Consider the following 23,629-nt stretch of genomic DNA (forward strand, 5'->3'; position numbering starts at 1 on the left):
CCAGAACAAACCTGACGAAAGAGTCAAACAAGAAAAAACCAAAGTATGAAACCATCAACGTCTCACCCGTGTTTCCCCTGCAGGTTGTAAAGGGGCCGCGGGGCCTCACGGAGAGACCAAGCTAGTCCTCATCAAAGGGGAGAGTGGAACAGACGGACCCCCGGGCTTCAACGGCTTTCCTGGACCACGAGGTCAGAGCTGTTGCCATAGAGACCAGTGTTAGGGTGTGTTGTCACACAGGCGTAAAATCATCCTCCAGGGTCTTTTTCTGCACTTTAATCATCAATAATCCATCAAATAACAACTATTAAGGTAGAAATCCAGGAGAGATGCTAACAGCCGGACGTGGCTAACAGTGGTTAGCTCAGGGCAGCACGGTGAAGGCATTCAACACCAAACCTGCAAATGCTAGCTTGGGTGCTGCCGTCTGCTCCGTAGGAAAAGAATGGAATGGGCGACACAAAGCGTTTTTTACTGTGTGTCATGTGTAGCGGCCTTTAGCAGCTGGGTAAAAATGGCTGCTGCCGGCGTTTCATTGGCTCGTGTGTTCGATCATCAATGTACCCTCACATCTGGACCACTCACTGTGGTTCCTCTGATGCGGGTCAGAACCTACTCCCTCAGAATGATGTTCTAAACACTACAATCACCCGTTGTTCTTTTGGTAAGGACGCAATGACTTAACTCTTAGTCCAGGGTTAACTCTTAGTCCAGGGTTAGTCCAGGGTTAACTCTTAGTCCAGGGTTAACTCTTAGTCCAGGGTTAACGCTTAGTCCAGGGTTAACCCAGGGTTAACTCTTAGCCCAGGGTTAACTCTTAGCCCAGGGTTAACTCTTAGTCCAGGGTTAGCCCAGGGTTAACTCTTAGCCCAGGGTTAACTCTTATTCCAGGGTTAACTCTTAGTCCAGGGTTAGTCCAGGGTTAACTCTTAGTCCAGGGTTAACTCTTAGTCCAGGGTTAACTCTTAGCCCAGGGTTAACTCTTATTCCAGGGTTAACTCTTAGTCCAGGGTTAGTCCAGGGTTAACTCTTAGTCCAGGGTTAACTCTTAGTCCAGGGTTAGCCCAGGGTTAACTCTTAGTCCAGGGTTAACTCTTAGTCCAGGGTTAACTCTTAGTCCAGGGTTAACTCTTAGTCCAGGGTTAGTCCAGGGTTAACTCTTAGCCCAGGGTTAACTCTTATTCCAGGGTGAACTCTTAGTCCAGGGTTAACTCTTAGTCCAGGGTTAGCCCAGGGTTAACTCTTAGTCCAGGGTTATCTCTTAGTCCGGGGTTAGTCCAGGGTTAACTCTTAGCCCAGGGTTAACCCAGGGTTAACTCTTAGTCCAGGGTTAGTCCAGGGTTAACTCTTAGCCCAGGGTGAACTCTTAGTCCAGGGTTAACTCTTAGTCCAGGCTTAACTCTTAGTCCAGGCTTAACTCTTAGTCCAGGGTTAACTCTTAGTCCAGGGTTAACTCTTAGTCCAGGGTTAGTCCAGGGTTAACTCTTAGTCCAGGGTTAACTCTTAGTCCAGGGTTAATGACGGGGCTTCTGTCTCTACAGGAAGTAAAGGTGTGCTAGGAGCTACCGGTAGGCCAGGCTATCCAGGCATCAACGGACCCACAGGCATCATAGGACTCCAAGGACCCCCCGGGCGCTACGGCCCACCAGGACCCACTGGACCACCCGGACGTATAGGAACACCAGGATTTATCGGCTTCCCTGGAGCGACCGGAGACTTAGTAAGAGACCTGTTCTAAACTCCACTAACAGAAGTCCTGTCTTTGTGATCTGGGACAGGAAGTGTTTGAGCCCGGGAGACGAGGTTTTAACGTTAGACCCAAAGAACCAGAACTTTGTCTTTGGATCCTTCGGGTCTGAAGAGGTTTGATATTCAGAAAAACTGATCTGTGTTTGTTTTTGGTTGCAGGGCGACCTGGGGTGTCCAGGGAAAGCTGGAGAACCTGGTCACCAAGGATGTACTGGATCCAAAGGTACCAACTAACCTCTGACCCCGGACCTCTAACCTAACCCCTCCAAATTCACTGCAGACTGATATGACTTAATACCACAACATGATGTGTTGTCATGTCAACCGTTATCGGATATCTCAGCTCAACAAATAGTGTTAAAAGCTAGCTACAGCCGCCGGAACATTAGCATCGGCTACGATGACATTAGCTAACTTTAGTGATTCAAAACAAACTTAACAATTAAAAACTGCTCGAACATTGTTCATAACTCACTACTGCCCTGTTTATATTATCACTTAAAACCCTGAAAGTACATTTGTGTGATTCGTTTGCCATCGCAAACTTGAAGCCGGACGTTTTTTTGAACAAAACTTTCATGACTCGTAACGTGGTGGATGCTGGGAATTCCTCCATTTCAAGTGTGGTTTTTCAACCTTGGTCCTAACTCTACCCCTTAACCCAAATGAGGATTGGAACCCCTCACCCCTAGCCCTCACGCAAAAGCCCAGAAACACGTTGAAGGGCTAAGGGGTGGAACTGGGACGCACCCTTGATCCTTTCATGTATGAAGCACAAAGAGATATCAGGGCTTTGTCTCCGTCACTGATTCTGACCTTTAACTGTGCGGTACGTTACGTTTCTGTCCGTCTCTTAGGGGATAAAGGAGACTCTGTTGGGTGTCCTGGTCCACCTGGAGACAAGGGGCCTCCTGGAGACTTCGGACCCTCAGGTGATGATCTGGTTCTGGTTCTGCAGACGACTCTATTGGACTCTATTTAAGTTATTAAATCAGAATCCCATGTTCTGTGATGCAGTTGATGGTTGAATGAACCATCGGGTGAGTTTCTGGATGAATCAGCTGTGTTTTCTCCCTCAGGACCTCTTGGACCTCAGGGAGATCCTGGAGGACCTGGTTTCATCGGGGTTCCAGGACAGAGAGGATGCAAAGGAGATCCAGGCCATCGGGGGGACCCGGGCCAACCAGGTACATAAGTTCACCTGGACCTCATCAAGTCTTTACTTCGTCTTTGTTTAACATGAGGAAGTGAGCGTGTCTGTAAAGAGGGCACTCGTGGGGTCCTAGAGAACCCGTTTACATTCACACATCTGGAGCCAGAGAACCTGTTTACATCCACACATCTCCTGCCACCAGGAGGTGTGGAGAGGTTCAGAGTCTATGTGTATCAGTCTGTGTGAACTTTGACCTGTGAGGTCCTGAAACCAGATCCAGTCTGAGAGCGACTCCAAGTTTACCCCAACCCCGTCTGTCTGTGTGTGTCCGGTTTACTCCAGGTGTGGTCGGTCCCTCAGGACCCAGAGGTCGGTCGGGTCTTCCTGGTCTTCCTGGTAAAGCGGGTGCCGATGGTCCTCCTGGACCGCAGGGTTTCCCGGGACTCCAAGGTCAGAACTTGAACCCAGACCTGCTGTCATGACGACCAAAGTAGATCATTTTAGCTGCGATCGTCTCGTAAAGGTTGAATGTTTGTGTTGCGTCAGGTCCTCCTGGACCGCTGGGGCTCCACGGACTGGACGGACTGAAAGGAGTGAAGGGGGACATGGGGACCAGAGGTAGGAGTCTCACACACACACACACACACACACACACACACACACACACACACATTAAAGCAGTGTGAATGGGAAATAAAAGAAAATATGTGCTTTCGTTATTAATTCTCTTTAAAACAGAAAAAACTCCCGTCTGAACCGTGTTCAGCTCTGTATTTATGAGTTTCGAGGCCGTTATTTTCAGCATAACCATCATCCAGCGTCTACCATGTAGCCTCTGCGCCACATTAGCCTGGCAAGCTAGCTTTCAGTCATGGTTGTCATGAAGCTTAAACTTAGCCTCGTGAGACCGTGCTGGTGTTTGTGTGGAGAAGGTTTTTAACCGTTTTAAGAAAATCAAAGACACTGAGACTTATCAAAAATGAGCACAGTCGATGGACTTTTAGCACAGTCACAAAAATCAACCCTGGAACCTTTACATGACTCTTATAACCATGGAAAGCCTCCATGACGCTAGCTTTGACTTCACCACTGACCAGCCACCTCCACCCTTTTGAGTATCGTAAGTTTGGGCCTTTCCTGTTTCGGCCCTAGAGTTCCCGGAACCACCAGAAAGTTCCAGGAACCGTATCGTTGTGGTTCGCTGTCCCGCTCTTCTTGGCTTGTACAGTCTGTTGGTCTGGCATGTGTACTACAGCGCTTTTAGCCGGTTTCACTGGTTTCCTGTGGACACACATGTGTCTCCAGTGGAAGCCGCGTGGATGGAAAACTCTTTTAAGAACGACGGGGGGACCGAACCCTAAATGGACCCCAGACTGAAGTAAGACACATCCAGCTTAGTCACGGGGACATCTGTGATTCTGTTCAGGTCTGGGTGTGCCGGGTCCTCAAGGTTCAGAAGGTCTTCCAGGGGATAAAGGACCTCCAGGTCCTCCAGGACCCATTGGGTCATCCCAGCCCGGCCCACCAGGACCCAGAGGCTCCCCAGGACCCCAAGGTGTGTAGCAGTTATGTTCCCATCAGAGCCAGGATGTGACAGACCTGCAGGGGTCTATCTTAAAGTCAAATCAAATCTTTATGTGTTGTAGGACCACCTGGAGATTTGGGACCTCCGGGTAAATCTGGACCAGACTGTTCAGCTCCAATTCCAGGGCCTCATGGAGATCCTGGTTGTACTGGAGCAGATGGAGAGCCAGGTCAGACTTTAACGTTCAGGATGAATTAAGTTTAACAGGTAAATCACCAGGACGACCTCTGATGTTGGTTTGGTGTTTCAGGGTGTGCTGGTGAAGTGGGCGATCCAGGTCAGAACCCTCCAGTGACCGGAGATGATGGGGACAACGGGGACACCGGCTGCCAGGGACCAAGCGGCCCAAAGGGACCGCCGGGGCCGGAGGGACTGCCAGGCATCCCCGGGAGTCCAGGAGCAAAAGGTCAGACTCTCTCCATGTGTCTGAGGTCAATGAGGATGTTGCTGCTGATGCAACCTGACGCACCTGAGTCGCAGGTGCTGCACCTGAGCTCAGCTCGACCAATGAGGGAGAAGCTTTGAGTGTGACGTTTACGTTTCCTAGGCAACCAGAGAGCGACATCACGCCGGTTAGAAAGACGGAGGAAGAACTTGTTGTTTCCCGAACTATTTAACGTTACATTAAAGTTTCAGGATCAGAAGAAAACGTTAAGATGGAGGTTCATCAGCAGCTAACGGTTGCTACGATGCTAACGCTGGTTTAGCTAACGTTGGTTTAATGCTAACGGCTGCTACAATGCTAACGCTGGTTTAGCCGTTTACTGGGTCTCTGCGTGCGACCTCACAGTGAGACCAGAGCAGAGAGAAGATCATGTGAAGGCCCCTTTAATGTCCGTCATTTTGCACTTTTATAATAATAGAATATATATTTATTTCACTCTCTTATAGAACTAGAAGGCGGGGTGAGGGGTCGGGTGCTAATACCCGAATTGCTACGGTGACGCTTTTCTCACATTAGGACAAAACAACACTCGACAAGAAAAACAACAAGAAACTTATTTATGGTCAAATTATGAACCGGCTCCAGCCGTACAGTGTCATCTGCGCCTTGTCCTGCCTCCTACTGCTCCACCAAGCCCCGCCCACAGAGAGAGCCTCCTTCCTGTCTGGTCCAATCAGGAAGCTCGGTCAGCGTCAGTTCTCTGAGTGTCCACTAGGGGCAGGTTTCATAACAGAGCAGTTTCTCATTGAGCCCCATGTTAAACAGGCCGTTTACACAGCATCATTAAACCTGTTTAAGGACAAAAGAACATTCTAGTCTGTGTGTTTAGGTCAGGTCTCCATGACAACACTGAAGTTTGTGATTAATTAGGGGCGTGGCCTCTTGAGTGACAGCTAGCCTCTGGCCCTCATTGGACCACTAAAAACCCCAGTTGTCTCCTTGTGTGCCGTCAGGTGTACGGGGGTCTCCAGGTCTGATGGGACTACCTGGCAATCAGGGCGCAAAAGGTTTCCCCGGTACCAACGGGCCTCCAGGACCAAAGGGATCTGCTGGACCGATGGGTCCGAAGGGGGAGATGGGACGAGTGTCCTCCTGCCCCACTTACCCTCCTGCGACACCAGGCCCCCCGGGACCCCCTGGGCCCCCCGGTCAGGCTGGAGATGTTGGCTCCCAAGGAGAAATCGGCCGGAGGGGTGAGACAGGTGAGAAACAGTCACAATGAATCTTCAATCGTGTCCCGCTCTGACCGGTTTGGTCTGGGACCCCCGCCATCACAGGTAATCCAGAACCAGGTCCAGGTCCAGAACCAGGTCCAGGTCAAGGTAAAGAGTCTGACGAGGGACTGACGAGGAGAAGTCTCAGTTTTGATCATTAAGGTGATTGATGATGTGTTTCAGGCAGGAATGGGGACGTCGGGCCTGACGGACCTATAGGCCCTGAGGGGGCCCCGGGTCCAGATGGAGACCTAGGAGAGTCAGGCTTCCCGGGGGAGAGAGGAGATGTGGGAGACAAAGGTGAGACCTCCACCGGCCCCTCTCTGTGACTGGGTTCACTTTGGGTCGGAGTCGTCGTGTTTCATGTGGATTTGTCTTGTTGATGCGACTTCCTGCTGGTCTTTGTGATCTCAGGTGATCCCGGTCCGATCGGCGACCGCGGTCTTCCTGGACCCACCAAGAACTTGAACTCGGGCTTCATGTTGGTGATGCACAGCCAATCGAAGAGGATTCCCTCCTGTCCGCTGAGCATGAGGGTCCTGTGGGCGGGGTACAGTCTGCTGTACCTGGAGGGTCAGGAGAAGGCGCACACTCAAGACCTCGGTACTTACGACAACGCAAACATTCAAATACACAAAAAAGGTTCTGATAAATGTTGTTTTTAGCTTTTTAAGAGCAGACGGGGTCTTTGTCTGCACGTTAATCCTCAGTAACCATGGAGACAGTTTTTATTAAGGTAGAAATCCAGGAGAGATGCTAACAGCCGGACGTGGCTAACAGTGGTTAGCTCAGAGAAGTTCAGCATCCGTGAGGAACTCGGAGTCGAGCCGCTGCTCCTTTGTGTTGAAAGGAGCCAGTTGAGGTGGTTCAGGATCATCTGGTCTGGATGAACCCTGGGCGCCTCCCTAGGGAGGTGTTCCAGGCACGTCCAGCTGGGAGGAGGCCTCGGGGAAGACCCAGGACCAGGTGGAGAGATTAGATCTCCACACTGGCCTGGGAACGCCTCAGGATCCCCCAGTTAGAGCTGGTTAATGTGGCCCGGGAAAGGGAAGTTTGGGGTCCCTGCTGGAGCTGCTGCCCCTGAGACCTGATCCAGGACCAGAGGCTGGAGCTGCTGCCCCCGAGACCTGATCCAGGATCAGAGGCTGGAGCTGCTGCCCCTGAGACCTGATCCAGGATCAGAGGCTGGAGCTGCTGCCCCTGAGACCTGATCCAGGATCAGAGGCTGGAGCTGCTGCCCCTGGACCTGATCCAGGATCAGAGGCTGGAGCTGCTGCCCCTGAGACCTGATCCAGGATCAGAGGCTGGAGCTGCTGCCCCTGAGACCTGATCCAGGATCAGAGGCTGGAGCTGCTGCCCCTGAGACCTGATCCAGGACCAGAGGCTGGAGCTGCTGCGCCCGAGACCTGATCCAGGATCAGAGGCTGGAGATGAGATGAGTACGGTGAAGGCATTCAAAGGTCTTTTTTAACCACTAATGCTGCTGAAAATAACAGCAAACCTCTGCAGCAGCATGAGAAGAGTCCCTACACACACACACACACACACACACACACACACACACACACACACACACACACACACACACACACACACACACATGAGAAGAGTCCCTACACACACAACAAAGCACCAATGGGCTCCTTCCACTGTAATGGACTTTACTATGAGAGGAGCTGGTACAGGGGCCAGTAGGTAAGTCTTTAAAACACTCTTTAATAAACTCTGGCTTCACTAACTACGCTGATGACGCTTTGTTGTGTGTGTAGGGACTCTTCTCATGCTGCTGCAGAGGTTTGCTGTTATTTTCAGCAGCATTAGTGGTTAAAAAAGACCTTTGAATGCCTTCACCGTGCTGCCCCGAGCTAACCACTGTTGGCCACGTCCAGCTGTTAGCATCTCTCCTGGATTTCTACCTTAATAAAAACTGTCTCCATGGTTACTGAGGATTAAAGTGCAGACAAAGAGTCTTACTCTAAACCCGAACCCTCCCCCGTGACCGAGCAGGACTTGCACCCAGACGTTGGTCCCTTATTTTGTGACCCGGCTCCTCGCCGTCTCTCGGGAGCCAGAGAACCGGGTTCCCGTCGGTTGGAGCCGTGAACCCTCTAACAGACGTTTGGTGAAGTGACTGAATGACCTTCACGTTGACCTCTGACCCCTGATGTGTCCAGGTCAGGCGGGCTCGTGCATGCGGATCTTTTCCACGATGCCCTTCTCCTCCTGTAACATGGGGACCTGCTCCTACGCCAGTCGCAACGATAAATCCTATTGGCTGTCCACGACGGCGGCCGTCCCCAGCATACCGGTGGGCGGAGCCTCCATCGGAGAGCACATCAGCCGCTGCGTGGTGTGTGAAGCCCCCTCCTCACCCGTCGCACTGCACAGCCAGACCTCCAGCCAGCCGCAATGCCCCCCCAGGTGGAGGAGCCTGTGGACCGGATACTCCTTCCTCATGGTGGGTTCTGAGGGGGTGGGGGTGCAACAGTACAGTAAGACTGATGGAGCCACTGATCAAACTGGTTTTTATCTATTTTTAGTCATTTTGCATCTTTTTGTGCTGTTTTGCATCTATTTTTAGTCATTTTGCATCTTTTTGTGCTGGTTTTGCATCTATTTTTAGTAATTTAGCATCTTTTTGTGCTGGTTTTGCGTCTATTTTTAGTCATTTTGCATCTTTTTGTGCTGGTTTTGCATCTATTTTTAGTCATTTTGCATCTTTTTGTGGTGGTTTTCCATCTATTTTTAGTCATTTTGCATCTTTTTATGCTGGTTTTGCATCTTTTTTTAGTCATTTTGCATCTTTTTGTGCTGGTTTTGCATCTATTTTTAGTCATTTTGCATCTTTTTATGCTGGTTTTGCATCTTTTTTTAGTCATTTTGCATCTTTTTGTGCTGGTTTTGCATCTTTTTTTAGTCATTTTGCATCTTTTTGTGCTGGTTTATGGGCCTGCGAAAATTAACTGCAGTGAAATAAACTAACTAACTTTCAGTCTCAGCTGAAACACAAAACTTCTGGAAGGAAGTCTAACCCCTGACGATGATGTCACTTCCTGCGTGTGTTGCAGCATACAGGCGCGGGGGACGAGGGCGGCGGCCAGTCTCTGACGTCATCAGGCAGCTGTCTGACGGACTTCAGGGCCCAGCCCTTCGTGGAGTGCCAGGGGCCCCGAGGAACCTGCCACTACTTCGCCAACATCTACAGTTTCTGGCTGACCCGAGTGGACATGGCCGCCTCCGCCTCCGCCTCCAACAGCTCCTCCACCACTCTGACGGAGGGCTGGCAGCAGAGGGAGAGCATCGGGAAGTGCAACGTGTGCATGAGGGAGTGAGGGGGAGCGCCGCCGCCGCCTCCTCCTCCTCCTGCAGAGTCTGAGAGGACGGACAGGACGAGACGCGCCGGACGTCTCTGTGAGGAGAGACCGCCACGTTACAGATAACGCTGCCAACCGATCAACTGACCAAACGATCGACCAATCAAACGATCAATCGACCAATCAATCAACCTACCAACCAATCAATCGACCAAACAAACAATCAACCAAACGATCAATCGACCAAACGATCAATCAACCAATCAACCAACCAAACGATCAATCGACCAACCAATCGATCAATCGACCAACCGATTGACCTACCAACCAATCAATCGACCAAACGATCAATCAATCAATCAACCTACCAACCAATCAATCGACCAACGAACAATCAACCAACCAACCGATAGACCAACCAAACGAACAACCAACCAATCAACAAACCAATCGATCAACCGACCAAACGATCAATCGACCAATCAGTCGACCAACCAATCGACCAAACGATCAACCAACCAATCAATCAATCAGTCTACCAATCAATTGATCAATCAACTAATGAATCATTAGACCTATCAACCATTTAGTCAATGGATCAATCAATGAATCAACCGATCGTTAAAAGTTTAACTGTGATTGATGTTGATTCATCCAACAAAGCCCCAGTTCACAGATGTTGAAGTGACAGAATATTTCTATATTTTTATGCAATAACACGGTTTAGTTGTTCCAGCTTCAGTGGTGGAATATTAACGGAGCACAGGTCGATAACAGAACCCTGAGGAACCCCGTATGTGATTCACCTCTGTTGAATGTTGCTTTGTTGACGACGGTTTAATTACGTTAGACGAACGCGACCATTAAGTCTTTCACACAGCCGCGATGTGACGAGTAAACGGGTCAAAAATACCAAACGCTCGCCAGCGAATGTTTAGACTCTAGGACCTTTGATGCAGGCGACTCGTTAGCTAGCGCCTGTTAGCTTATCCTTTCATTCTTGTTGTTCTGCCTTCGTGCGCAGGTATCGGGTCATAGACGCCGTCTCTCTGCTTCGTTCTCGGACCGTAAACAGCGACGGGCGCTCTGAGGAGGACGCCCTGGTCCAGATTTCTGCTGCGGTGCAGAGACGGGGACATCAGCACGCCGTAGTTTCAACATTTAAACTGAAAAAACATCAAATGAACGCAGGCGAGACGTTCACTTCGTCACGTCTCAGGTCAACTCTTTTATTTTCTCGTGAGTCGTCAAAACCGTGACTCGGGTCGAGTCCAAAACACTGAAATGGTCGATTTGACGCCACAGAGACGAGGTGTAACGTCGCTGCTGATTGGTTGGTGGCGTTGACGTGACGTTGTCTCCTCATCGGGAGAGCGAGGACCCGATCTGCACCGGAGACTCGGTTCATTCTTGCCCTGCCCTCTGACCCACAGAAATATAAACGCAGGTTCATCGGAGCGGTACGTCAACATGGCGGCCATCTTGGTCAGGGCTGTTCCAATTATTTCTGCTGTAAACATGTTAGCTTTATTTAGCATTCGGACAGAAGCTAGTAGTAGCTTTAATTAGTCTCAGGACAGAAGCTTGTGTTAGCTTCATTTAGCATCAGGACAGAAGCCAGTGTTAGCTTCATTTAGCATCAGGACAGAAGCTAGTGTTAGCTTCATTTAGCACCAGGACAGAAGCTAGTGTTAGCTTCATTTAGCATCAGGACAGAAGCTAGTGTTAGCTTCATTTAGCATCAGGACAGAAGCTAGTGCTATTTTCATTTAGCATCAGGACAGAAGGTAGTGTTAGCTTCATTTAGCATCCGGACAGAAGCTAGTGTTAGCTTCATTTAGCATCAGGACAGAAGGTAGTGTTAGCTTCATTTAGCTTTAGGACAGAAGCTAGTGTTAGCTTCATTTAGCATCAGGACAGAAGCTAGTGTTAGCTATATTTAGCATCAGGACAGAAGGTAGTGTTAGCTTCTTTTAGCATCAGGACAGAAGCTAGTGTTAGCTTAATTTAGCATCAGGACAGAAGCTAGTGTTAGCTTCATTTAGCATCAGGACAGAAGCTAGTGTTAGCTTCATTTAGCATCAGGCACCTACGTTTATATTTCTGTGGTTTGATCCCGGACCTCGACCACCTTTGCACACGTGTAGAACGAGTCGGGTCTCCGGTCCGGATCGGGCGGCGACAGACCAGAGAACACCTGAGTGGACTTTAGCTCCGCCTCCAGCTCCGCCCACAGCCCGGCCCGGAAGTGCACTGAACCCCCTGTGATTGGTCGGCTGGGAGGCAGCGAGTCGTGTGAGAAGCTGTGAATATCTCTGACGTTCTTTGTTCTTTTTACTCGTGTTCTTCGGTTTCAGCGCGGGAACAAAGAGCGAGGCGGGTCGAGACCCTCGGTCCACGTCCCACATCTGAACCAGAACCGTCGAAACAACTTTGGACGCTTCACGTTAAACTAAAGGTTTCTAAAGTTCAGAGGACGAAGAACAAGTGACTTCCTGTCCTTTTTATTTCCTGTTTAAGTGCCTGGTCCTGGCCCCGGCCCCGGTCCTGGCCCCGGCCCTGGTCCTGGCCCTGGTCCTGGTCCTGGCCCTGGTCCTGGCCCTGGTCCTGGCCCCGGCCCTGGTCCTGGCCCTGGTCCTGGCCCTGGCCCCGGCCCTGGTCCTGCTCCTGGCTCTGTTTCTGGTTCTGGTCCTGGTCCTGCTTAAGTGCCTGGTCCTGGTCCTGGCCCTGGTCCTGATCCCAGTCCCAGTCCTGGTCCTGGTCCTTGTCCTGGCCCTGGTCCTGGTCCTGGTCCTGGTCCTGGCTCTGGCCCTAGCCCCGGTCCTGGTCCTGGTCCTGGCCCCGGTCCTGGCCCTGGTCCTGGCCCTGGTCCCGGTCCTGGTCCTGGCCCTGGCCCTGGTCCTGGTCCTGGTCCTGGTTTCTCTCTCTTGTCGTTGTAAATATGTTTGAACTCGACCGTTTTATATTTTTACTGTAAATGTCGTCAGAGTATTTATTTAGCCTGGAATTTAATGTTGGTGCTACTTCCTGTCGTTCACTTTTCTTTTATTTTGGTAAACGATGACACGCTGAAGCCCCGCTCACTTCCTCCCTCCTACAAAATAGAAGGAGCAAACGTGTTTAACGAGGTTTTCTTTGATGCTAATCTGCAGCGAAGTCTCGGAGCAGAGGATTTGAAGATGTTGCATAAATACTTTTATTTTGAAAAGCACCGCGTCCTCGAGGCAAAGTGAGAAATCTCTGGAAAAACGCGGAGTTTCAGATCTTTTAGAGGAAAAGTAGAAACTTCTGGAAACATTCAGAGGTTTCTGAGGAATAAGGGGGATCTCCTGCAAAGGGGGGGACCTGAGGGGCCCCCCAGCCCAAGGCCCAAGCCGAGAAAAAATCCCCCTGAGGCCCTGCCCCCCCCTAAAACCTGACGTATATGTAGTTTAAGTAACTTTTGACGCTTTAACGTCTCTCCAGCTCCCATGATGCTTTGGGGGCCCGAGTGCGACCCTGAGGACCAACACGCGGCGTTCAGATCCTCGTTCACCTGAGACTCAGGGACCCGACGAAGGTTCAGGGACCCGACGAAAGTCCAGGGACCCGACGAAAGTTCAGGGACCCGCCGAAAGTTCAGGGACCTGATGAAAGTCCAGGGACCCGATGAAAGTCCAGGGACCCGACGAAAGTTCAGGGACCCGATGAAAGTTCAGGGGCCCCACGAAAGTTCAGGGACCCGATGAAAGTCCGAGGACCCGACGAAAGTCCAGGGACCCGACGAAAGTTCAGGGACTCGACGAAAGTCCAGGGACCCGACGAAAGTTCAGGGACCAGACGAAAGTTCAGGGACCCGACGAAAGTCCAGGGACCCGACGAAGGTTCAGGGACTCGACGAAGGTTCAGGGACCCGACGAAGGTTCAGGGACCAGACGAAAGTTCAGGGACCCGACAAAAGTTCAGGGACCCGACGAAAGTTCAGGGACCCGACGAAAGTTCACCAGGGACCCGACGAAAGTCCAGGGACCCGACGAAAGTTCAGGGACCCGACGCACGCGGAGCCGAACGTTCGTATCAATGTAAACACGCGGAACACAAACGCATCGCTGTTTTATTTTGGCGGGGTTTTATTTTGGCGGGTGTGAAAGTGGGCGGGGCTTCACTCTCACCTGTCGTCGTCGTGTTTTATTGTATTTAAATATTTTAACCTGTCGGAGGAAACTTCTCACTAACACTTTACTCTCTGAGGACGCTTCGTCAATAAAACGCTGCAAAATGGTTCTGTTTGTTTTTGTTCTGAAGAGGAAGTCAAATACCTCCAAAATAAAGTCAAATACCTCCAAAATAAAGTCAAAGATCTACAAAATAATGTCAAATACCTACAAAATAAAGTAAAATACCTACAAAATAAAGTCAAATACCTCCAAAATAAAGTCAAAGATCTACAAAATAAAGTCAAATACCTCCAAAATAAAGTAAAATACCTCCAAAATAAAGTCAAATACCTCCAAAATAAAGTCAAATACCTCCAAAATAAAGTCAAAGACCTACAAAATAAAATAAAATATTTACAAAATAAAGTCAAAGACCTACAAAATAAAATAAAATATTTACAAAATAAAGTCAAATATCTACAAAATGCAGAAATTCAAAGTATTTTACTGGTAAAATATTTGGAGAAAGAAATGAGAAATATCCCAAATTATTCCAAAAATTACTGTTAAAATATCAAAAAATAGAGAATATTAGTAAAATATATGGAAATGTAAAATGTATCCACCTATTTGATTTTTATTAAACTCAAAAGAAAAGTAAAATATGAGAAACATACAGTATGTCCCCAAAACCATTAGAAAATCTATATAAAAATATTAGTAAAATATTATTTAAACTTCTTGAAAATGTTGGTAAAAAATCAGACAACACTTTGTTATAAACCCCCCAAAAATAAAAAACATTGGTAAATATGTCCCTAAAACCTTTAATAAAAGCTAAAGTATATTATTTTAATGTTAAGTTAATAATGTTAATAAATCCCAAAAATATTCAGGTAAATATTTGGACAAATATCTGTAAAATATTATTTTAAATTCTTAAAATATGTAAAATACGGTAAAAATAAAAATAAAACATCCACCCCCAATAAATATTATTAATAATAATAATAAATAATTATTAATAAATAAAAACAAAACTCTAACAAAAAAGTCAATTATGTTATTGTTTACACAAAAAAAAAGTTTTATTTTGACTGTACTTTACTTTGAAAGTTATGGACGGAAGTTGCGTCATATTAATTATTAATAAGTTTTATTGTTTTGTAGATTTGTGAAAGATCTCGCGAGATATTTATACTTGATGTATGTGGTGGGGAAGCGAGTCTCGCGAGAGCTTCAGACCTCCAGACCGCCTCACCGTGTGTGTCTCTCTCCGCCGGGGGTCGCTGTCGTTCCTCCGCTCGGTTGTCCACCGGGGGTCGCTGTTGCTGCTCCGCTCGGCTCCCGGAGCTCCGTGTTGACCCGGTAATGAAGCCCGGCCGGGGTCACCGGGCTCCGCCATGGCGTGGAGGAGCTGCGCGGTTCTGCTCAGACTCACCGGAGAAGATGTTTTACGGAGCTCAACGAGGGGAGGGAGGTCAGTCACCACAGCCGGACACAGTCCACCTGTCCCGGCTAGCTGACCGGCAGACCTCCGCTGTTAGCAGTTAGCCCCGTTAGCTCCAGGACCGTTAGTTTGAACTGTGTTAGCCGGCTAACGTTAGCCGAGGAGCTAACAGGGCTGTTAGTTTGACCACAGACGAGTTCAAAGAGCTTAAAACATCAAATATAGAGTTAAATATAATATATATGTATTTATATTATAACTGTCTGTGGTTTACGAGGTTCAAACACTTAATTATCTGTTTATTATTAAAATATAATGAAGGTCATTCCTCATATTTCCTCTGAAATGTGTCAAATATTTAAAATAAATGACTTTAAATCACGATTAAAGTCTTTTTTATGACGTAAACACAGAAAAACACACTTTATATTTACTTTAAAACTCATAAACTCAAAGAAAAACAAGTAAATAATTAATTTTCCACGAAATAAACAAGAATAAATATTATAAATAAAAGTTGGAATTCATTAATTTATTAAATGAAACATTTATTTATTATTTATTTTTATTTTTTAACATTTATAGCTTAACTTCTTTATTTTATACCTGTAATTATATTTATTTATTAATTTGTTTTTTCATCTTTTTAATATGTATTTTTAATGTAAACTAAATAAAAAGGGAATTTATTAAATGTAACAAACATTGAAACCATTGCTTCTTTATTTTAAACTAATTTATTCACTTTTTAATGTATTTATAATTGTATGTATTAATGTTTTTATCTTTATACATTTAATTATGTATTTCTTATAATGTAAAATACATAAAAAGGGAAAATTTAAACAATAATAATCAGATAAAATTTCCCTCATTTCTTCCATAAAGAGGAAATTTCCTGATTTAAAGCAGCAAAGTTGATAAAAACATCAATAAGAAACAATAAGTTATAGAAAAATATGAAAAATATAAACATGGAAACAGAAAATACAAGAATATTTATAATATTTTTAAATATCTTTGTAGAATAAATATAAATAAATAACTTATTTAAAACAGAAACACCAGTTTTGGCACATTTGATTAAATGTTGACATGTTTGGGTTTGTTAAGAGTTATTAGTTAAATATTAAATTAAATTTATTTTATGTTTCCACATTTTTTATTTTCTTATAGAAGAAGAAGAATTACTTTATTTATCCCGCAACGGGGAAATTTAATTTGCACACACACACACACACACACACACACACAAACACACACACATATACAGGCACACACACACACACACGCACACACACACACACACACACACACACACACACAGATGTCAGAGCGAGGGGGCTGCCAGTGACCAGCGCCCCGAGCAGTTGGGGGTTCGGTGCCTTGCTCAACAGCACCTCTGCAGTGCCCAGGAGATGAACTGGCACCTCTCCAGCCACCAGTCCACGCTCCATTCATGGGCCACACAGGGACTTGAACCGGCGACCTTACAGTTCCCAGCAGAGTCACCTATGGACTGATTTATTGTTATATTTCCAAGATAACGGACTTTAAACACGTCCCTCTGTCTCCAGACTCACGTTAAAATCACCTTTTTTAATTTGTTCATTCAGAGAAAAGTGTTAAATTATTAATTTAATAAATGAATTAAATAAAAATCTTTATTTAAAGTGTTTTAAATCCTCTCCTCAGCCTCCAGCAGCGACGCGGCTTCAGGAAAATCACCAGGAAACCAGAGTCCAAGAGGGCGGAGGAGGAGCTAGGCCCCGCCCACTCGGAGTCCGCAGAGGCCGCGGTGCAGCGCCGGACCCCTGCCCCCCCTCTGGAGCGCCAGGCCCCGCCCCCCGGATCCCCCCGGGGCTTCGGCCGGCTCGTCAGGCCGCTGGTCTTCACCGTGGGGGTAGGTGAAGTGTACCTGTGGGCGTTGGCGTGTGCGTGGGGTAGGTGATGTGTACCCGGGGCAGCGGCGAGGGCGTGGGGGAGATGATGTGTACCCTTGGGCGTGGGCGTAGGTGATGTGTACCCGTGGGCGTAGGTGATGTGTACCCTTGGGCGGCGGCGAGGGCGTGGGGGAGATGATGTGTACCAGTGGGTGTGGGCGGGGTGATGTGTACCTGTGGGCGCTGCCAGTGGCGTGGGCGGTGGCGTGGGCGTAGGTGATGTGTACCTGTGGTCGGTGGCGTGGGCGTAGATGATGTGTACCTGTCGGTGTGGGCGGCGGCGTGGCCGTGTGCGTAGGTGATATATACCTGTGGGCGAGATGATGTGTACCTGTGGGCGTTGGCAGTGGCGTGTGCATGGTCACGCGGTCCCTAACTTCCTGTCAGTTCACAGGCTGCTCCTTCGGCGCGGCGGCCGTCTGGCAGTACGAGTCCCTCAAGTCCCGGGTGCAGAGCTACTTCGACGAGGTCCGAGCCGACTGGCTGCAGAAGCTGCGTCCGCAGAAACGAGGGGACGTCCGCAAAGAGGTGAGAAAAACACGACGTTATTAGAATCTGTGAGGGTCTGAGTGATGCAACTGTCACCTACAGGTAACGCTGTAATGCTAAGCTAATGCTAAGCTAACGGCTAATCCAGTTTAAACCTCCACAGACAGGAAGTCGTCTTCTTCTTCACTGACTTTATTCTTAATGTTGTGTTTACGTTATGTTAATGAGGCTGAGCGTCCTGAGCCCTGATTGGCTGGTTGTGTTTCAGATCAACCAATGGTGGAGCAGCCTGAGTGAAGGTCAGCGGACGGTGACAGGTGAGACGGCGTGCGGACGACCTTTAGTTTAGCTTTAGCTCGTTAAACCGTAGTTTGTGATAACGACCTCTTCTCTGTTTCCCAGGGATCATCGCTGCGAACGCCGTCGTCTTCTGCTGCTGGAGAGTTCCGTCTCTGCGCCCGACCATGGTTCGATTCTTCACCTCCAACCCGGCCTCCAGTGAGCGACACACCGCGACCGACTGTTGTTTCTGACTGTTGTGTCTGACTGTTGTTTCTGTTTCTGACTGTTGTCTCCACCGATTGTGACTTTCTGCCTGTTGTGACTGTTGTTTCTGACTGTCGTCTCCGCCTTTTGTGACTGTTTTTTCTGCCTGTTGTGACTGATGTTTCTGCCTGTTGTGACTGATGTTTCTGCCTGTTGTGACTGTTGTTTCTGCCTGTTGTGACTGTTGTTTCTGCCTGTTGTGACTGATGTTTCTGCCTGTTGTGACTGATGTTTCTGCCTGTTGTGACTGATGTTTCTGCCTGTTGTGACTGATGTTTCTCCCTGTTGTGACTGTTGTTTCTGCCTGTTGTGACTGTTGTTTCTGCCTGTTGTGACTGATGTTTCTGCCTGTTGTGACTGATGTTTCTGCCTGTTGTGACTGATGTTTCTGCCTGTTGTGACTGTTGTTTCTGCCTGTTGTGACTGTTGTTTCTGCCTGTTGTGACTGATGTTTCTGCCTGTTGTGACTGATGTTTCTGCCTGTTGTGACTGTTTGTTTCTGACTGTTGGCTCCGCCTGTTGTGACTGTTTGTTTCTGACTGTTCTCTCCGCCTGTTGTCTCCGCCTGTTGTAACTGTCTCCGCCTGTTGTAACTGTCTCCGCCTGTTGTAACTGTCTCCGCCTGTTGTAACTGTCTCCGCCTGTTGTAACTGTTTCCGCCTGTTGTAACTGTTTCCGCCTGTTGTAACTGTCTCCGCCTGTTGTAACTGTCTCCGCCTGTTGTAACTGTCTCCGCCTGTTGTAACTGTTTCCGCCTGTTGTAACTGTTGTTTCTAACTATTGTGACTGTTGTCTCCGCCTGTTGTGATTGTTGTGTCTGACTGTTGTCTCCGCCTGTTGTGACTGTTGTTTCTGACAGTTGTGACTGTTGTTTCCGCCTGTTGTCTCCGCCTGTTGTGACTGTTGTTTCGGACAGTTGTGACTGTTGTTTCCGCCTGTTGTCTCCGTCTGTTGTTTCCGCCTGTTGTGACTGTTGTTTCTAAATGTTGTCTCCGTCTGTTGTTACTGCTGTCTCCGCCTGTTCTGACTGTTGTGACTGTTGTGACTGTTGTCTCCGCCTGTTGTCTCCGCCTGTTGTGACTGCTGTCTCCGCCTGTTGTCTCTGACTGTTGTCTCCGCCTGTTGTCTCCGCCTGTTGTCTCCACCTGTTGTGACTGTTGTCTCCGCCTGTTGTAACTGTTGTTTCTGACTGTTGTCTCCGTCCTCCTCAGGGACCCAGTGCTCTCCGATGCTCCTCTCCACCTTCAGCCACATCTCTTTCTTCCACCTGGCGGCGAACATGTACGTGCTGTGGAGCTTCTCGTCCAGCGCCGTGTCCATGCTGGGCAGGGAGCAGTTCACCGCCGTCTACCTGTCCGCAGGTGCTGCCCCGCCCACCGCACCTCCACACCACGCCCACGACCACGCCCCGTATGCAGGCGTCACCTCACACTGATGTGTGCTCTTCTCCTCAGGGGTCGTGTCCACGTTCTTCAGCTACGTGTGTAAGACGGCCACCGGGAGGCTGGGCCCGTCCCTGGGAGCCGTAAGTAACGTCTTTACCGTCCCGTGAGCCGCGTGTGGGTAAACGTGAGACGGTGAGGTTCGGACTAAACGAGTCCAAACACCGACGCCATGATGGGACGGGGTGTAGGGGAGACAGGGGTCCGTGTGCACGCTGTGAGGGGGTCTGTGTGGACGCTGTGAGGGGGTCTATGAGGACGCTGTGAGGGGGTCTGTGTGGACGCTGTGAGGGGGTCTGTGAGGACGCTGTGAGGGGGTCTGTGTGGACGCTGTGAGGGGGTCTGTGTGCACGCTGTGAGGGGGTCTGTGAGGACGCTGTGAGGGGGTCTGTGTGGACGCTGTGAGGGGGTCTGTGAGGACGCTGTGAGGGGGTCTGTGGGGACGCTGTGAGGGGGTCTGTGAGGACGCTGTGAGGGGGTCTGTGTGGACGCTGTGAGGGGGTCTGTGTGGACGCTGTGAGGGGGTCTGTGAGGACGCTGTGAGGGGGTCTGTGAGGACGCTGTGAGGGGGTCTGTGAGGACGCTGTGAGGGGGTCTGTGTGGACGCTGTGAGGGGGTCTGTGTGGACGCTGTGAGGGGGTCTGTGTGGACGCTGTGAGGGGGTCCGTGTGGACGCTGTGAGGGGGTCCGTGTGGAGGCTGTGAGGGGGTCTGTGTGGACGCTGTGAGGGGGTCTGTGTGGACGCTGTGAGGGGGTCTGTGTGGACGCTGTGAGGGGGTCTGTGTGGACGCTGTGAGGGGGTCTGTGTGGACGCTGTGAGGGGGTCTGTGTGGACGCTGTGAGGGGGTCTGTGAGGGGGTCTATGAGGACGCTGTGAGGACACTGAGGGGGTCTGTGTGGACGCTGTCGGGGAGTCTGTGTGCACGCTGTGAGGGAGTCTGTGTGCACGCTGTGAGGGGGTCTGTGTGGACGCTGTCAGGGGGTCTGTGTGGACGCTGTGAGGGGGTCTGTGTGGACGCTGTCAGGGGGTCTGTGTGGACGCTGTGAGGGGGTCTGTGTGGACGCTGTGAGGGGGTCTGTGTGGACGCTGTCAGGGGGTCTGTGTGGACGCTGTGAGGGGGTCTGTGTGGACGCTGTGAGGGGGTCTGTGTGGACGCTGTGAGGGGGTCTGTGTGGACGCTGTGAGGGGGTCTGTGTGGACGCTGTGAGGGGGTCTGTGTGCAGCTGTGAGGGGGTCTGTGTGGACGCTGTGAGGGGGTCTATGAGGACGCTGTGAGGGGGTCTATGAGGACGCTGTGATGGGTCTGTGTGGACGCTGTGAGGGGGTCTGTGTGCACGCTGTGAGGGGGTCTGTGTGCACGCTGTGAGGGGGTCTGTGTGCACGCTGTGAGGGGGTCCGTGTGGACGCTGTGAGGGGGTCTGTGTGGACGCTGTGAGGGGGTCTGTGTGGACGCTGTGAGGGGGTCTGTGTGGACGCTGTCAGGGGGTCTGTGTGGACGCTGTGAGGGGGTCTGTGTGGACGCTGTGAGGGGGTCTGTGTGGACGCTGTGAGGGGGTCTGTGTGGACGCTGTGAGGGGGTCTGTGTGCAGCTGTGAGGGGGTCTGTGTGGACGCTGTGAGGGGGTCTATGAGGACGCTGTGAGGGGGTCTGTGTGGACGCTGTGATGGGTCTGTGTGGACGCTGTGAGGGGGTCTGTGTGCACGCTGTGAGGGGGTCTGTGTGCACGCTGTGAGGGGGTCTGTGTGCACGCTGTGAGGGGGTCCGTGTGGACGCTGTGAGGGGGTCCGTGTGGACGCTGTGAGGGGGTCTGTGTGGACGCTGTGATGGGTCTGTGTGGACGCTGTGAGGGGGTCTGTGTGGACGCTGTGAGGGGGTCTGTGAGGACGCTGTGATGGGTCTGTGTGGACGCTGTGAGGGGGTCTGTGTGGACGCTGTGAGGGGGTCTGTGTGGACGCTGTGATGGGTCTGTGTGGACGCTGTGAGGGGGTCTGTGTGGACGCTGTGAGGGGGTCTGTGTGGACGCTGTGATGGGTCTGTGTGGACGCTGTGAGGGGGTCTGTGTGGACGCTGTGAGGGGGTCTGTGTGGACGCTGTGAGGGGGTCTGTGTGGACGCTGTGATGGGTCTGTGTGGACGCTGTGAGGGGGTCTGTGTGGACGCTGTGAGGGGGTCTGTGAGGACACATGTTGGTAAATGTGACGACGTATTTTCAGAGTAAAATCAATTAATTTGCAAGTGAACAAATCTGTGTGTGTGTGTGTGTGTGTGTGTGTGTGTGTGTGTGTGTGTGTGTGTGTGTGTGTGTGTGTGTGTGTGTGTGTGTGTGTGTGTGTGTGTGTGTGTGTGTGTGTGTGTGTGTGTGTGTGTGTGTGTGTGTGTGTGTGTCTCTCTCTCTCTCTACAGTCTGGAGCCATCATGAGCGTCCTGGCTGCCGTCTGCACCAAGATGCCAGAAGCCAAACTGGCGATCATCTTCCTCCCCATGTTCACCTTCACCGCTGCCAACGTAAGTGATGCTCCACCCGCTGCTGCACCTGCTGCACCCGCTGCACCCGCTGCACATGCACCTGCACCCGCTGCACCCGCTGCACATGCACCTGCTGCTGCTGCACCCGCTGCACCTGCTGCACCTGCTGCACCTGCTGCACCTGCTGCACCTGCTCCACATGCACCTGCTGCACCCGCTGCACCTGCTGCACCTGCTGCACCTGCTCCACATGCACCTGCTGCACCCGCTGCACCTGCTGCACTCGCTGTACCTGCAGCTGCTGCACCCGCTGCACCTGCAGCTGCACCTGCTGCTGCTGCACCCGCTGCACCTGCTGCACCTGCTGCACCTGCTGCACCTGCTGCACCTGCTCCACATGCACCTGCTGCACCCGCTGCACCTGCTGCACTCGCTGTACCTGCAGCTGCTGCAGCTGATGCAGCTGCTGCACCTGCAGCTGCACCTGCACCTGCTGCACCCGCTGCACCTGCTGCACCTGCACCTGCTGCACCTGCTGCTGCACCCGCTGCACCTGCTGCACCTGCTGCACCTGCTGCACCTTCACAGTAACCACCTCCTCCTCATGTCTCTGTCTCTGTCTCCAGGCTCTCAAGGCCATCGTGGCCATGGATACGGCCGGTGTGGTGCTGGGATGGAGGTTCTTCGACCACGCCGCTCATTTAGGAGGAGCCCTGTTCGGAGTGTGAGTCCGTGCAGCTGCTGAGTCGTCACTTCTGTCACACTCACACGTGCACGTTAATGTTTCTGTTTATGAAGTTTTATTTTAATTCTTCTGTGAACTGAATAAAAAGTCAAAGTCCTTAAATGTGAAGAAAGTTCATGAATGCATAAATTCAAAGTCCTGGGTTCGTTCAGGGGCTTGAAATCCTTGAAAACGCTTTGATTTTAATGTTTTTTCCACATTAATTTTTAATTTGTTAAAAAACACTATTTCAGGGCGCCCTCCCACTGTGCCTCCGTCCCGTGCTTTAGGGTCCTTGTCCCCCCCTCCAGGCCCGTTTGTACTCACACTACCTGGGCCTCGGAGAATGCTTCTTGCTGCCTATACGTCATCACGCCGTAACACGTCACACGCATTGATGACGTCATGGCGATGCGTGGCTTTGTTTCCAGATCTTTCCGTAGACCTCTGAGTTTTTGTGCGTCTTGTCGGACTCGTGCTCGTACACGTGCGCACGCTCGTGCTCGTACACGTGCAAACGTGCTTTACTAAAGCCCACCTCTCCCAAACGGGCCGTGGACGGCAAGCGTGCCGCTCCTAGACGTGGTACGGTTGCACTCACACTGGTCAAAGGAACCAGACTTTAGCCGTGACACGTGCTGGGGCACGGTACGGAGGCACAGTGGGAGGGGCCACGGGACGGAGGCACAGTGGGAGGGCGCCCTAAGTTGTTTACAGCATGAGAGCGACTCTTTTATTGGGGACCTTTAAGTTCATAAATGACTGTTTAATATTAAAGGTAATAAACGGACCTTTCAGGTGTGTGTCCTGCACTCGTGCGTCTGCACAGACTAAAGCTCCGCCTCCTGCTCTCTGTCCCCAGCTGGTACATCCTGTTCGGGCACGAGTGGATCTGGAAGAACCGAGAACCTTTCGTCAAACTGTGGCACGACATGAGGACGGGAGGAGGGCCTGGCGGCGGCGGCGGCGGTGG

At 50.4% G+C, this 23,629-nt stretch overlaps 2 protein-coding genes across 2 annotated transcripts in view; both read left to right on the forward strand.

Moving 5' to 3' along the window:
• The window catches only part of col4a4 (collagen, type IV, alpha 4), a 46,292-nt gene extending 36,307 nt beyond the window's left edge, over positions 1–9,985 (forward strand). Inside the window, exons 32-46 of the mRNA XM_083914572.1 lie at positions 84–191; positions 1,542–1,720; positions 1,909–1,972; positions 2,607–2,681; positions 2,829–2,936; positions 3,245–3,352; positions 3,449–3,520; positions 4,329–4,457; positions 4,549–4,656; positions 4,738–4,893; positions 5,886–6,134; positions 6,330–6,446; positions 6,561–6,749; positions 8,321–8,604; positions 9,215–9,985. Of these exons, the coding sequence (XP_083770698.1) occupies positions 84–191; positions 1,542–1,720; positions 1,909–1,972; positions 2,607–2,681; positions 2,829–2,936; positions 3,245–3,352; positions 3,449–3,520; positions 4,329–4,457; positions 4,549–4,656; positions 4,738–4,893; positions 5,886–6,134; positions 6,330–6,446; positions 6,561–6,749; positions 8,321–8,604; positions 9,215–9,478 (2,210 nt within the window). The 3' untranslated portion in view covers positions 9,479–9,985. The remainder of the gene's footprint in view (positions 1–83; positions 192–1,541; positions 1,721–1,908; positions 1,973–2,606; positions 2,682–2,828; positions 2,937–3,244; positions 3,353–3,448; positions 3,521–4,328; positions 4,458–4,548; positions 4,657–4,737; positions 4,894–5,885; positions 6,135–6,329; positions 6,447–6,560; positions 6,750–8,320; positions 8,605–9,214) is intronic.
• A 5,002-nt stretch (positions 9,986–14,987) lies between these two features.
• The window catches only part of parlb (presenilin associated, rhomboid-like b), an 8,976-nt gene continuing 334 nt past the window's right edge, over positions 14,988–23,629 (forward strand). The window contains exons 1-10 of the mRNA XM_083914009.1: positions 14,988–15,076; positions 16,742–16,949; positions 17,377–17,517; positions 17,747–17,795; positions 17,881–17,976; positions 19,236–19,385; positions 19,479–19,549; positions 21,870–21,971; positions 22,559–22,656; positions 23,519–23,629. The exon at positions 23,519–23,629 is cut by the window's right edge and continues 334 nt beyond it. Of these exons, the coding sequence (XP_083770135.1) occupies positions 15,000–15,076; positions 16,742–16,949; positions 17,377–17,517; positions 17,747–17,795; positions 17,881–17,976; positions 19,236–19,385; positions 19,479–19,549; positions 21,870–21,971; positions 22,559–22,656; positions 23,519–23,629 (1,103 nt within the window). The 5' untranslated portion in view covers positions 14,988–14,999. The remainder of the gene's footprint in view (positions 15,077–16,741; positions 16,950–17,376; positions 17,518–17,746; positions 17,796–17,880; positions 17,977–19,235; positions 19,386–19,478; positions 19,550–21,869; positions 21,972–22,558; positions 22,657–23,518) is intronic.

Source organism: Echiichthys vipera (assembly GCF_963691815.1).
Source record: "Echiichthys vipera genome assembly, chromosome: 5".
NCBI classification, from domain to species: Eukaryota; Metazoa; Chordata; class Actinopteri; order Perciformes; family Trachinidae; genus Echiichthys; species Echiichthys vipera.